Source organism: Chinchilla lanigera, unplaced genomic scaffold (genome assembly GCF_000276665.1).
Source record: "Chinchilla lanigera isolate Chin_1 unplaced genomic scaffold, ChiLan1.0 scaffold00092, whole genome shotgun sequence".
NCBI lineage: Eukaryota > Metazoa > Chordata > Mammalia > Rodentia > Chinchillidae > Chinchilla > Chinchilla lanigera.
Window position 1 is genome coordinate 5,651,841 of NW_004955493.1, and position 13,158 is coordinate 5,664,998.

Genomic DNA, 13,158 nt, shown 5'->3' on the forward strand with positions numbered 1-13,158 from the left:
CTGGCCGCGCAGCCGCGTGCGGAGCCGGAGGGCGGTGGCGGTGGGCCGGCAGGGCGGTGCAGGCGCGGCTACAAGTGGCTCCACTTGTTCCAGTTGACCGTGGGCGGGAAGACGCAGCCCAGGCGGATGGCGCAGTCCAGCGTGGGCTCGTAGAAGGCGGCGGCGCGGTCCCCGGGGCCCAGGGGCACCTCCGCGCCGGGCTGCGCCTCCTCCGGCTCGGAGAACAGCGACACGGCCGTGCGCTTCCGCAGCACGCGCTTCCGGACGCAGCCGAGGGACTCCAGGCCCTGCGGACACAGCAGGGGCGCGGCTGCAGGGCGGCACGCCGGGCAGGGGGACGGGCCCTCGCAGCGTCTGTGGGTCGCTCCTGGGGCACAGCAGGGCAGGACGGGCGACAGTGCGGCGGACCGAGCCACCAGCGCACCGTGCTTGCCGCAGAGGCTCTCCACGGGCAAATGGCGTGTGCCGGGCCTTCCGTAGCAGCTCGGGGCATTTCCCGACCCGTCAAGGAGCCGGGCCCCTGGGCATGGGTGGCCGTGGGGCACCGGGCAGCCACCAGCGGGACGGGTGCAGCCGCCCTGGGGGGTGGGTACAGGCTCCCAGCTCTCCCCGCGGCCGTGGGCGCCGCGCCACTTGCCACTCACGCAGAGCTCCTGAGGGCTGTGAGCGGGCGACCCTGAGAAAGTGGCAGGAACGCCGCGGGGCATCGGCCGCTTCAGCTGGAGCTGCGCTGCACAGGGCGGGGAGCGGGGCGGGGCGGGGCGGGGCAGAGGGCTGACAGCCAGGCTCCCCGCAGAGGCCCGGCAGCTGGACGGAGCGCTGAGGCAGGATGCCACGGGGCCGACCCCTGGGAGCCCATGTCCCCTTCCACCCCGCGCACCTGGAGCAGCTCGAGCACCGCGACGGGCTGCAGGACGCCCTGGTAGTGCTGCAGCAGGCTGCTCTCGGGGACGCCCGGCTTGCTCATGACGTGGAACAGCATGGCCTCCATCATGCCCTTGCACACCGGCATGTTCAGCTGGCCGTCCACTCCGCGCCACGGGCGGCCGATGAAGCAGACGTTCTCACAGTCCCTGCAGAGGTCAAGGTCAACTCGGTCGTGGACAGGTCACTGAGGCTCACAGAGGTCACCGGGCTAGGCAGTGCCTCTGCTCTCTGACCTTCCCCTCCCCCGTCAAAACCGAGGCCATCATTTGATTGTTTTGCTGGGTCACGATGTGGGGACCGGCTCAGACACAGCTGTAACCAAGGCCATGAGGAGCCGATGACCCCAGGTCAGTCCCCAGGGGCAAGAGAAGGACGAGTCAGGACTCCTGGGTCAGCCAACTTTCCCCACGCTGGACGGCGGCTGCCTCCCCTCTGGCCGAGCTCCTGGTAGCCTCACCCAAGGGCCTGGCCATGGGGCTGAGGGCAAGGGCCGCACACACTGCCCTCGGGACAAAGTGGAACCAGGGCTGACCAGCTGCACACGCGCGGGACAGGCTTTGCACGTGCCGGCACACAGCTGAGGGCCGGGGCTGGGCCCCGGGCACACGGCCCTGCTGAGCTGAAGGCAGTGCACGTGGCCGTGGAGGCCCGAAGGCTGCAGCCCTCCGGACGTGGTGCTCCGCCAGGGCCGCGCTGAGCCTGCTGGCACAGCCTGTACAGAGACGGTGCACGTCCCGGAGAGGGCTGCCCCAGACAGGGCTCGCGCTCACGGTCTACCTGGGCACACACCGGCCGCACGACTGGCGAGGGCAGCCCTGTCCTCATCTGTGAAATGGGAGACCACTGCGGGCCGGGGAGGTGCAGGGACATGGCTGTGAAGGTGCCTGGCTCGAGCTACGGACAGCTGTGGCGCACGTGGAAGGGAAGCTCGTGGGTATGGCCACCTGGGCACTGCCAGGAGGGCCTTCTGGGCTTGCTCACTTCTCCCCCGGGGCCCCCGGTGAGCAGCACAGTGCGGGGCAGCCGGGCCCGCCCCCTGCCATGGCTCACACCCGGTCACCTGCGTGAACACCGAGGACGAGGCCCCTGCGCTCCGCCCCAGCGTCCAGGCAGGACCCGGAATCCACACTCACCTCTCCCGGGCTGCCGGGGAGACTCCGCCGGCCCCAGGGGTGTCGATGAGCCCTGAGGGGAGGAAGGAAGGGGCTTAGATCCAGGGGGGCCGCCGGCCACCCGCTCCCCTCACCCCAGCACCCAGCAGGACACAGAAGCAACGGGAAGACTCGGGCCGAACCCCACAGCATGCGCATGCCTGGGGCTGGGGCTGGGCTGTGAGCCCCGCACAGCGTGTGGGTGGGCGAGGGGCCCTCTTGCCAGGGGCAGCCAGCAGCACCTCATTCTCTACCCAGAGGTCCTGGCCACAGGCCGAAGTGCATGAAACCCTTCGGCAAAAGCAGCCTGGGAAGCGGAGACACGCTGGGCCCAGCGGAGGCTGCCGTGGCCACAAACCAGGCGCCGCCCCAGGAGAACCCCAGACCCGCCCGTGCCGCCCACCGCCGAGGATGCGAAGGCAGGCCTCTGCCCTCCACAGGCCGGCACTTTGCTCTCCAGCTGGACCTGCCGAAGCCCAGGGGAGCGTGGTGGTTCCCAGCCCCGGGGCCAAGCTGGGCCCAGAGAAGCGGTGGGGCGGGGCTCCCCGTCGGCACCTCTGGGGTCTTCTGAGCCCTCTGGGAGCTGGGCCTGACTGCTCGGCTGCTCGGGCCCGGGGGAGCTGGGTTCTCTGACATCCTCTTGGTCCTCCTGCCCGGGCCCCTCTGCACCAGGGTCTCTAGGAGCTGGGGGCGGGGCCAGAGCCTGGGTTTCCACGCCCTCTTCTGCCGGGAGCCTGGGGCTGGGGGCCAAGCGGACGTCCTGGAGCACGGGCCGCTTTGCCGGGGGCTTCTGGGTGCACTCAGAGTCGGTGTCGCTGCTCTGGCTGGCCCAGCGCGCCCGTCTCTTGGTGCCCTGAGGGCTGCGAGAAGGTGGCACCGGCCTGTGGAGGGCACCGCTCTCACTGGCAGCTCCCTCGGGGACGTCCTCCTCCCGCGCACCAGCCGCCTCCTCGGGGTCTTTCGGTCGCACGGAGTGCAGCAGCCAGGGCCGGGCGAGGGCCGTGGCCACCAGGCGGACCGTGCTGCCGCCGACTTCCAGCACCTGGCCCCACGCCAAGAGGTCCTAGGAAAAGCAGCAGGGTCTGTCTGGGAACAGGGTCACGGAGACTGCTCAACGTGATGCCCAGAGTGTCCCCTGGCCAATGTGTCAGGGTCCTCAGCAGGCAGCGAGCCCAGTTCCACAGGACAGGGCCTGACTTCCGGCCCTGGGGCTGCCCCAGATGCGAGGCCCCAGGGCAGGCCCTTTCCCTGCCTGGGAGTGCTGCGGCCACTCAGGAAACAAGTCAGACGTGTGTGCTTCAGGAAGGACAGTCAGGTCACCGAAGCTGCAGCCTGCGTGTCTCCTCTGCCTGCCACACCCTCCCAAGGAGCTGACACCCAAGTTCTTCCAGGGAACGGTCACTATTCCCATGCAGGCCTAGGTGGCCGGGGGCGCGAGGAGGCGGTGGGAGCTGCCCGACCCATCACCTTCTGTCAGTGAGATCTGGCCCCGGGCTCCGCCACCATGGCCTTGGGGAAGGCCTCGCCCGCTGTGGGCTCTGGCTATCTCGCAGGGCAATGTGGCGGTGTTTGCTCCGCCATGAGAGCTGGTCAGATAAACACAAATGCTGCCTCCGTTCATCTCTGGAGAGCAGACCGAGCTGGTTCCTTCAGCAGCCCCGTCTGTGCTCTGGGCCTCCTTGCACGCAAACTGCAAGGTGGACGTCCTATCACACGGCTATCTCGGACCGAAGGTGGACGTCCTATCACATGGCTAACTGGGGCCCAAAGTGGACGTCCTATCACATGGCTATCTCGGACCCAAGGTGGAAGTCCCTATCACAGGGCTATCTCGGACCCAAGGTGGAAGTCCCTATCACAGGGCTATCTCGGACCCAAGGTGGACGTCCTATCACACGGCTATCTCGGACCCAAGGTGGACGTCCTATCACACGGCTATCTCGGACCCAAGGTGGACGTCCCTATCACAGGGCTATCTCGGACCCAAGGTGGACGTCCTATCACAGGGCTATCTCGGACCCGCTGCTCAGCTGCTGACAGCGTGCAGGACATGCTCAGCGCAAGGGGCGCGCCTGCCCCAACAGGTTCAAGGGCCAGTGAGCCTGAGGGGCCAGGCAGGTGACACCTAAGTCCAGGGGCCTCGCAGAGGCCTGCGAGAGCCGAGGAGGGCTCAGCCTACCCTGGGCACAGCAGCTGCTCCAGTCTCCTCCGACTCAATCTCCAAGAAAGGCTGGATTTCAGGTAAAATGTCCTCACCTTTAAACGCTGATATTAATTCATTCTTTAACAGAACTCAGTACCATAAACCCCAAAGCAAGGCCACCTGCAGCACGCATGAGCCAGGCTGCCCCGGGGCACCGCTCACCTGGACGTAGTCTTGGAATGTCCTGGTGCCTGCTGTCCTCTCCAAGGCTGAGAACTGTCTGCTCAGCTTCTCCTTGTCAATCCCAAAGCTGCCCACGGAGACCACCGCCTGCCAGATCGCCTGGGCAGCAGACACGTCTTCCGGGCTATACCCAGAGAGCGCCCCCTGGCGGGCAAGTTCCTCCAAGCCCAGCACACTTCGTGGGGGCGCTATCAGCCTGGTGAAGGAGTCGGGGAGGCAGGAGGTTTCCGCCGTGAGCTCTTGCAGAGAAGGGTCTGCCAAGGCCAGGAGGAAGATCAGAATCAAGTCAAAAGAAGCCGGCCCCAAACTCAGTCCTCCGTCATCGTGAGGCAGGCCCCCTCCAGCACCAGCTCTCGGCTCCCTGCAGTCACAAGGCCACCCTCAAGGGACACCGCGCTCCTGACCAAAGCTCCTGGACTGGACGCCTGGCCTGCCGGGGCCTGCGTGAGACACGCGGCACAGGACGGGGCGGGTGTGTGAGCTGTGGACGCCTGCGCCGGGGAGGGGGCCCTGACTGGCTGCCAGAGGCCGCCCCGCTCTAGGGGCGCCGGCCCCTCCCTGGAGCACAGGGAAACCCCAGGCCTCGCCAGTACATCCCTGCCTGTCCTTCCTCCAGCCTGGGGGTGCTCCTGCCACCTGTGGGAGGTCTCTCTGCTAGCACCTCCACGTACAGGTTATCACTGCACTGCTGCCCGGACCAAGCTCCGGACAAAGCACCCACCTCTAACTGGGGTGCGAAACGGACAGCGAGGACCACGGGCACCAGCGTGTGCGGAAAGGAGAGCAGGCTGAAGAGGAAGGGAAGGGGAGGCGGAGGTGGGAGGTGCGGAGCAGGAAGACCCCTCCTCCTGCTGTAAAATGCGGCAGAAGCATGAGAGCCCCAAACTGAGGGAACGGGAAGGGAGGTTTAAGTAGCTCACTTAGTTTCAAAGGTAATCAATAGAAAAACTAAAGAACGCCACATTGGAAGTACAGGAGGGAGGCGGCCATGAGTGTGAGCTGGACCCTCACCTTTCACGTCAAAGGAACTAAAGACAATATGTAATAACTGCACCTAAGGGTGGAACTCCACCCATAATCCCAGCACTCTAGGAGGCTGAGGGAGGAGGATCCAAAGTTTGAGCCCAGCCTGGACAACTTAGCAAGACGCTATCTTAGTGTAAAAAATAAATAAAAGGATGTAGCTCAGTGTAAAGGTCCTGAGTTCAAACCTCAGTACTGCAAAGTAATTAAAGAAATAAGCATAATCTCAGCACTCAGGAGGCTGAGGCAGGAGGATCGCTGAATTTGAGGCCAGCCAGGGCTACCTAGTGAGTTTAAGGCCAGAATGAACTACATAGTGAGACTCTGTCTCAAACAAACGAATAAAAAGCCTGCTACTGCGCAGTTCCCGGGAGAGTTACCAAGGCTAAGTGAGAACAGGCAGGAAGGGGGTGCCCAGGAGGTGCGGGCAGGGCCCCTGGACCGCGGCAGGCTGATGTGCGCTGTCCATGATGGCGTCTCAGGACGTGTGCCCCACGGCGCTGCTCAGTGAGGTGTTGGGGCCGGGATACGCTCAGCGGGCAACACAGCACCCGACTGGCAAGCGCAAGGCCCTGAGTTTGAGTTCTGGTACCAAAAAAGTACAGAAAGTGGGGCATTTCTCTCTGTCTGCTGCGGCTGCACACCTGGCCTCTGGGCCTGGAGGGGCCGGCACCTGGCTGGGGCGGGGCCGGGCCCCGGGGACACTCACCGGCAGGCCTGAGCTGCGTGGGCAATGGGGTGCAGCGGAGCCGGAACTTCACTTGGCAGGAGTTGACCACGACGCTGTCGTTGGGGTTGAGGTTGCGTGTGCTCACGATGCCAGGCACACAGCAGCCCCTCATCAGCAGGTACTTGGTGTGGGAGGCCTGATGCGCCTTCACCTCCACCCCCGCACGCTTGACCCCCGAGCCCTCGTCCAAGTCTTCCTCGTCGTCCTCGTCGTCGTCCAGCCCCTCCTTGCCCAGGCTGGGAGGGGAGAACAAGGCCCGCTCAGGGGCTGCGGACAGCCCGGCCCGCCCCTGCTCTGTCCACCCCCCTGCCCCGACGGCTTGCGGGACGCCGCTCCTGCCCCACCTCCTGGCCTCCCTCACCCACGCCGGCCTGTCCGCACACCCGTGTCCCTGCAGAGCCTGCTCCTCTGCCTGGGAAATCTTCCCCCGTCTCGGAACTTCCCAGAGGTTCCAGATCAGTTCCGGCCCCTCAGAACTGCCATTCCTAGCCGTGGACCTGGGCACCATCACTCCCACCGTGAGGCCCACCTGGCTTTGCTTCACAAACGCCTAGCGCAGTGCCAGACACCATGCAGCAAAATTTAGACATTTATGGAGCGGAAAAAGACCGACAACAGAGCGAACACAACCGCAGGCACAAGAGCGAAGGGAGACGCCAGGCACGCCTCGCCGGCCAGAGCTGTGCACGGGGCGTCCCGGCTACCTCGGCCGCTGAGCCGGCGCTCACCTCTTCATGACCTCGTTCTCCACCATGGAGCTGTCCACCACCAGGATCTGCTCTGGGATCCTGACGTCCACGGAGAGGAGGCCCAGAGACCAAAGGGTCAGGGCGGTTGCACAGTGTCCTCCAGGGCCGTCCAGGGAAAATGCCACCATGTCGGCTGGGGCGTCACCACTATCCTGGTCTTTGAAGGAAAAAGGATCAGACTGGTCCGACTTGCCCGCAGCCCGGAGTCTGTCAAAGAACTGGTATGACTCCAGGCAGATGGTGCTGGGAAATCGCCAGGTGAAAAGCCTGCATGGGCAAGAGAAAGGAAGGGCCCGGCGGCCAGAGACCCGTCACAGTCCGAACAGCACGCACCCGCCACCCGGGCTCCCTGCGCCATCCTGCATGGAGGAGCGGTGTCTGTGCCCAGCGGGGCCTGTCCTCCTCTTCCCCACTCGGCTGCCTGTCTCGGGTGGGTCCTGCTCTCTCACCCTGACCCAGAGCCCCATACCTCACCCTGGAGGCTCCTACTGCAACAGCTGCGGAGCTGGGGGGTGAGAGCCCCTCAGGGACAGTAACCCGTACCCAAAGCCCAAAGCCAGCCCATCTCCTGTAGGCAGGGGGCCTGGGGCCCACCTCACTGCCTCTGGAGGCCAGCCCAGGGCTGCGAGTCCCTGGCTCGATGGGAGCAGCCCTCTCCACACGCTGTAACTAGCCAGCGGGAAGGGTGCAGATGGGAAATGTGGCTGGACTGGGGTGTGTCTGCTGCTCCCTCCCCCGCCCCCAAGGTAAAGGAGCCCGGGGGTCACTAGCGTGAACATTTAGGAAGAAGTAGTGCTTGGAGCCTGAGGCAAAGGATGGAGCAAAGGAACCAAGACTCCTGACGCGGTCTCCCTGCATCTGCAGACGGCCTCATGCCCAGGGCGGGACACGGCAGGCTAGCGAGGCGACAGACACTGCCTGGCGGGTCTTACAGGACTTCTCGGCATGAGACCAGGTTGGTGGCACAAAACACCAAACACACAGGCACGGCCAGCAGAGCCAGCTACAGCGTGAGCCGTGCTGCGAGGGAGCCCCTTTGGCTGAGGGCTCCGGCAGGACGCTGCTCTGAGCAGGACCCCCACCCCAGCCCTGCAGACGGGCCAAGGGGCAGCGGGAGGCTTCAGGGATCTCTGAGCCGCAGAGACGAAGGACTGACATCACACAGGGCAAAGGAAGACTTCTAACTGACCCCGCTGCTGAATATGACACTCACTTTTCCCCATCTGGCAGGGAGCGGGAGATGCAACACCCGGTGCACAGGTGCAGCCCGCCTCAAAAGGCCACGACGCTGCCCTTGGCTCACACAAGCAGGCCAGTATGACTAGTGAAGCGCTCCCAGGCCTGCATCTCGCACACGAGAAAGCTAGACAGCCCTGGACCCACCTGTAGTAGGACTGGGACAGCTGGTAGGACATGGGCACGAAGGGCAGGGCCCGGTTCTTCTTGGGGCCCAGGGTGTGGTTGACCCGGCGCCGGTTCACCAGGCTCCGCTTCTGACACTCCATGAAGGCCCGCACCAGCACTTGCTCCTTGTACTCGCGGAAGAGGCGGAACATCTGCGGACAGTGTTGGGGGAGTGTGGGTGCATGGAGTCTCAGGGCTGAGGGCCCGGGAGGGACGGTGCGTGTGCACGCGTGTGGCCGGAGGGACCCTGGGGGAAGCCGGCCACCCCAACTCTCGGACTGTCACGTCACACAGACAGCTGGAGAGAAAGGAAGCCATTCACCCAAACCGGTCTGGATGCAGAGACACTGAGAATCGACAGAGGATTCCCCCAGACGTCACTCTGTCCCTGGGCCTCTCAAGCCAACCATTGCTAGGTCTGGTGGGCCTGAGCTTCAAAATGTGTTCCCAGTTGTTACAGTTATGGCTTATATACAGGTGTCCTTCCAAAGCCTCGTGCACTCATAGGTGGGCTTTTTGTGAGCGACTGGATCGTGTGCGTATGTGTGTGAGAGAAAGAGAGATTCTGGATTAGTCCACTGCTTGGTTTAGCACACGTGCTGTACCTGCACATGCTATGATGGATTTACCCTGGGTGTGGGTGGCAGTAACCAAGAGGCTTGTAGCCTGCACTGAATAAAAAAGAGAAAGACGAAGGAAGTCTGCTGCCTCCTGCCTGCCCTGCCATGGACTGTTTCTCCTCTGCCAGGCCCCTGTGCCACGCTGCCCTGCCTTGGAGCCAGCTGACTATGGACTGAACTCTGCAAACTGAGCTAAAAGTACTTTTCCTCCTTTAACTTGTGGGTGTCAGGTACTCTGTTCCAGGAACTAAAAAGTAACTAAGACACCAATGCATCTACCCTGTCACCATCTGGTCCATGCTACCATTCTCTCACCATAGCCTCCAGCTACCTGGCACCCCTGCCTCTCCTGCAGGTGTCCTCCCTGCCAGCTCCGGACCATTCCCCACAGCAGCCAAAGTAACCTTTGATGTCTAAATCAGAACACCTGCTCTTATGGCTTCCCTCTGCGCTCGCAATCAGCCAATCCTTTGAGAGCCCCAGGGACTCTGAGCAGGACCGTATGCTGCTCTGCCCTGACCTCCTGCAGTTACACCCTGGCTCACTACCTCTAGCTCCACGGGCCTGCTGACTTTTCCAGAAAAAGCCAAGCCTTCCTGCCTTGGGGACCCTGCACCCGGTGCTGCCCCAGACCTACATGTGGCTGACTCCTTAGGGCTCAGCTCACACACGCCCCCTCAATGCCTGTCCCACTCCTCTGCAGAAGTGGTGCCTCCTCGTGCTACAGAGGCTCCTCTGCTGACCACGTCACTGTGATGCGGCACAGGCAGCTGAGTCTATGGCCTTGGGCTCCACAGGAAAGAGCTGCTCACAGGACTGCAGGACAGCAAGGTCCCCGCTGCCCCACGTTTCTGGAAAGGGCACCTGGCACACACCAGCAGGGGAGAAGCCTGGCCACCCCATTGAGAGACTAGGCCCAGGGTGGGGCCCTGGAGCAAGGCACCAAGCGCAGGCCTGGGAGGTGTGCACAGCACTGGGACTGCGAGCCCTTCCTCAGGGTGGTCCCTGGTCCCTATGCAGGATCTGGGGACTGAATGGGAGACAGCTGTTAGGGCCCCACCCTCGATTCCCGACTGCAATGCCTGCCCGCTCCCAGTAGACTCTGAGGAACCCCAACACTTGGGCCCTGCCCATCCAAGCTCAGTGGAATCGGGAAATCCCACCCTTTGGCTGGCTTCACTGTCCTCCTCCATTCCAACCTTGGCTAACGGGCTGACCTGAGCCAGAGAGCAGACTGTGAGGTCTGCAGATTCCGCACAGGGCACGCACCAAGCTCCCAGGCTCTGGGTGGGCTGGACGGGCTGGCCTTCCTCCTTTCTAGCCACGAGCAAGCGGCGGCCCGGCCCCAAGTCCTCAGTACGCGGCACTGCCTGTCGGAAGGCGGCCTCCCATCCCAGGACCACCAACCACGTTTACAGAGGGCGATTTGAGAAGGGACGCTGTGCAGCGCGGCGACTTCCGGCTCCCAGGCCGTGCCTCATTTCCTCATCTGCTTAGTTTTCCGTCTTAACCCTGATACCTACACTCTCAGCTCTGGGAGGAGCTCTGGAGGCCACTGAATCCCGTCCCCACCTTAAGGACGACACAAAGAGGGGATAATACTGGTCAAGGGGAGCGCCAGCTTCCAGTCACGCAAGATGAATCAGCTCTGGAGAGCTAATCAGCGTACGGCACGTGACGGCAGGTCACAACCTGGTGCCGCGTTTGGAACGTGCCGGGGTAGATCCGAAGTGTTCTCGCCTTTAAAAGAGCTAGCTCTGTGACGGCAGGTGTGTTCACCAGGTTTCTGTGGCAATCACTTCACAACACATCAGACCATCGGCTTTGAACGTGTAACATAAAAATAAATGAAAATAAAACTGAACAGAACCCCAACAAGTACGGATCCAAGAAGCAAGGGCTGGAGGCCCAAGGTTAGTGGGGCGACGGGCTGGACCTCGGGTCCCTGGAGCCCACAGCTGACAGGCAGGAACAAGCACCCCCGGGGCTGGCCCCACCTGAGCCCGTGGAAGCCGGGACCCACCTGGAAGGACTGGCAGGACTTCACCTGGCTGTTGGAGAGGGACAGCGTGCTCTGGATCAGGTTCTGCAGCACCAGGAAGTGGATGTCCTCCACGCTGCAAGAGGACAGGGCAGTGTGAAGCTGCTAGCACAGGCACTGCTCACTTCAGGGGACAGGGTTCTCGGTTAAAACGAGTTCCCGACCTCACAAAGGTGACTACGCCAAAACCGTTCCAGCCCTCCCCACACGTGTGCCAAGCGGTTTTTTATGCCTTAAGCGGCTGGTCAAGTTTGGTAGGAAAAAGTTTTCTCCCAGTGGGTAAGGGGTGATGTAACCTGGAACCGTTTGCAGGACAGCTAAGCAAGGCAGGGAGTGCATGTATTTTTCCTCAATTCTAAGTGAGGTTTTCTCCAAGAGAACAGTATCTTACTGAATCAAACCGAGTATCGATTGTTCAAGATGGGATTGAAAAAAACCTGAGCTGTGTGGGAGCTCTGCTTGCAAAGCTTGCGGCCTGAGGGTCAAAACCTTTTCCCTGCAGCGCCTGAAGGCCTGGCCAGTGGTACTTGAGGCTAGAGACCGGCCAGCTGTTAGAAAGGGTCAGACACCGAATACTTTGTCTTGGGGGGTTTCATGGACTCGTAGGTTCTCACAGGACGATATTTACAGCAACAAGGGCCCGGCTGGATGGGCCCCAGGTCACCTCTGATGTCAACACTTACCTGTTAAGTTCATCCTCTTTCCTCACCCGGTATTTTTCATCGCCAATTGCCAGAACTCGGTACCTGGGTGAGACACAGAAGGAAAGCATGCCGGGGACAGAGCTCTTCCTTCATTCCCTGAGCTGACTGATGCTTGCTCCAGTTACTGGCGGACAGGCTGGGGAAAAGGTCAGACTCACCCGATGCTGAATACATGTAAATGTAAATGAGAACAGTGGCCTGGTGCTAGAATGGGGGCTGGGAGGAGGATCATAACCACTACAAACTGTGAGCTAAATAGGGTTAACTAGTTTTTTTTTTTGCGGAGGTGGTACTGGGAATCGAACTCATGACCTCATGCTTGCAAGGCAAGTGCTGCGCCACTGAGCTATATCCCCAGCCCCTGTGAGCTAAATAAACCTTTCCTTCCTTAACTTTGTTTTTGTCTTTTTTGAGACAGGGTTTCACTACGCAGGTCAGGCTAGCATTGAACTCACTTTGTAGTCCATGCTGGCCTTGAACTCACAGTAATCCTGCCTCAGCCTCCCCAGTGCTAGGATTACAAGCATGCGCCTCCATGCCCAGCTTCCTTCTTTAACTTTGGATGTTGGGTATTTTGTGTCAGCAATGAGAGAAAAGTAACCAGGACAGTCAGGATCAAAATTAGTGTTAAATCGTTACACCTGCTACTTGTTTTTCCCTAAATGGTTTGCGAACTCTCCTTTGAAAACCTTTTTAAAACGTCTTTGAAACCTAAAAGTTGCCCTGTAACTTTACTAAAAACATGTGGGGACGTAAATGACAAACAGGTGAGCGAGCCACCGGACCACCTCTCGGGCAGACACCAATCACACTGCTGGGGAATTCTGGACAGCGGTTTACCTGGAGACTGGCTGAAGGGGGTCAACTGCAAAACGACTGTAAACCACTCACGAGGCTTGACCTACCGCGGACACCACTTACACAGCTTGCTGAATGGGTGAAGGAAAGCGCCCTCCAGTGGGAACGCAGGGAGCAGAGGCACTGTGCAGCTCACAGAGGAGCCGAGCGACCGACCCCACCCCCCTCACTGCTGCACAGGAAGAAACTCAGCAGCGCGGGGCAGGGGCCTCTTCCGTCAGGGTGGCGGGGACACGGGACTCACGCCTGGATGTGGCTGAGAGCTTCAGATTGTAAAATCCCACAGGGCTGTGCTGAGACACCAATACGTTCTTCCAGAACTGGAGAGGCTGAGCTAGGAGCGGGGTTCTACAGCCAGGCACTGTTGTTCCAAGCACCCCAAGCCTGGGCTTGAGGGAGACATGACACGCTCCTCGTCGGGCACTGGGGCCGCACAGGCCAGGGCCGCCACAGCAGCTAGCTGCGGCCTCGAGTGTGCCACAAGGGGCTGTGCTCCCTCTATTTACGCCCTGCAATGTCCGCATGTACCAAGTGAGTGTGCCACAAGGGGCTGTGCTCCCTCTAT

The 13,158-nt window shown here is 61.7% G+C and overlaps 1 protein-coding gene across 1 annotated transcript in view; it reads right to left on the minus strand.

The window, feature by feature from the left end:
- Gtf3c1 (general transcription factor IIIC, polypeptide 1, alpha 220kDa) overlaps positions 1-13,158 on the minus strand; it is a gene marked incomplete at its 3' end in the record, with an annotated part of 72,586 nt that continues 59,428 nt past the window's right edge. The window contains 10 exon segments of the mRNA XM_005405141.2: positions 1-287; positions 881-1,073; positions 2,061-2,112; positions 2,634-3,141; positions 4,444-4,718; positions 6,197-6,453; positions 6,946-7,233; positions 8,350-8,522; positions 11,014-11,107; positions 11,715-11,777. Of these exon segments, the coding sequence (XP_005405198.1) occupies positions 69-287; positions 881-1,073; positions 2,061-2,112; positions 2,634-3,141; positions 4,444-4,718; positions 6,197-6,453; positions 6,946-7,233; positions 8,350-8,522; positions 11,014-11,107; positions 11,715-11,777 (2,122 nt within the window).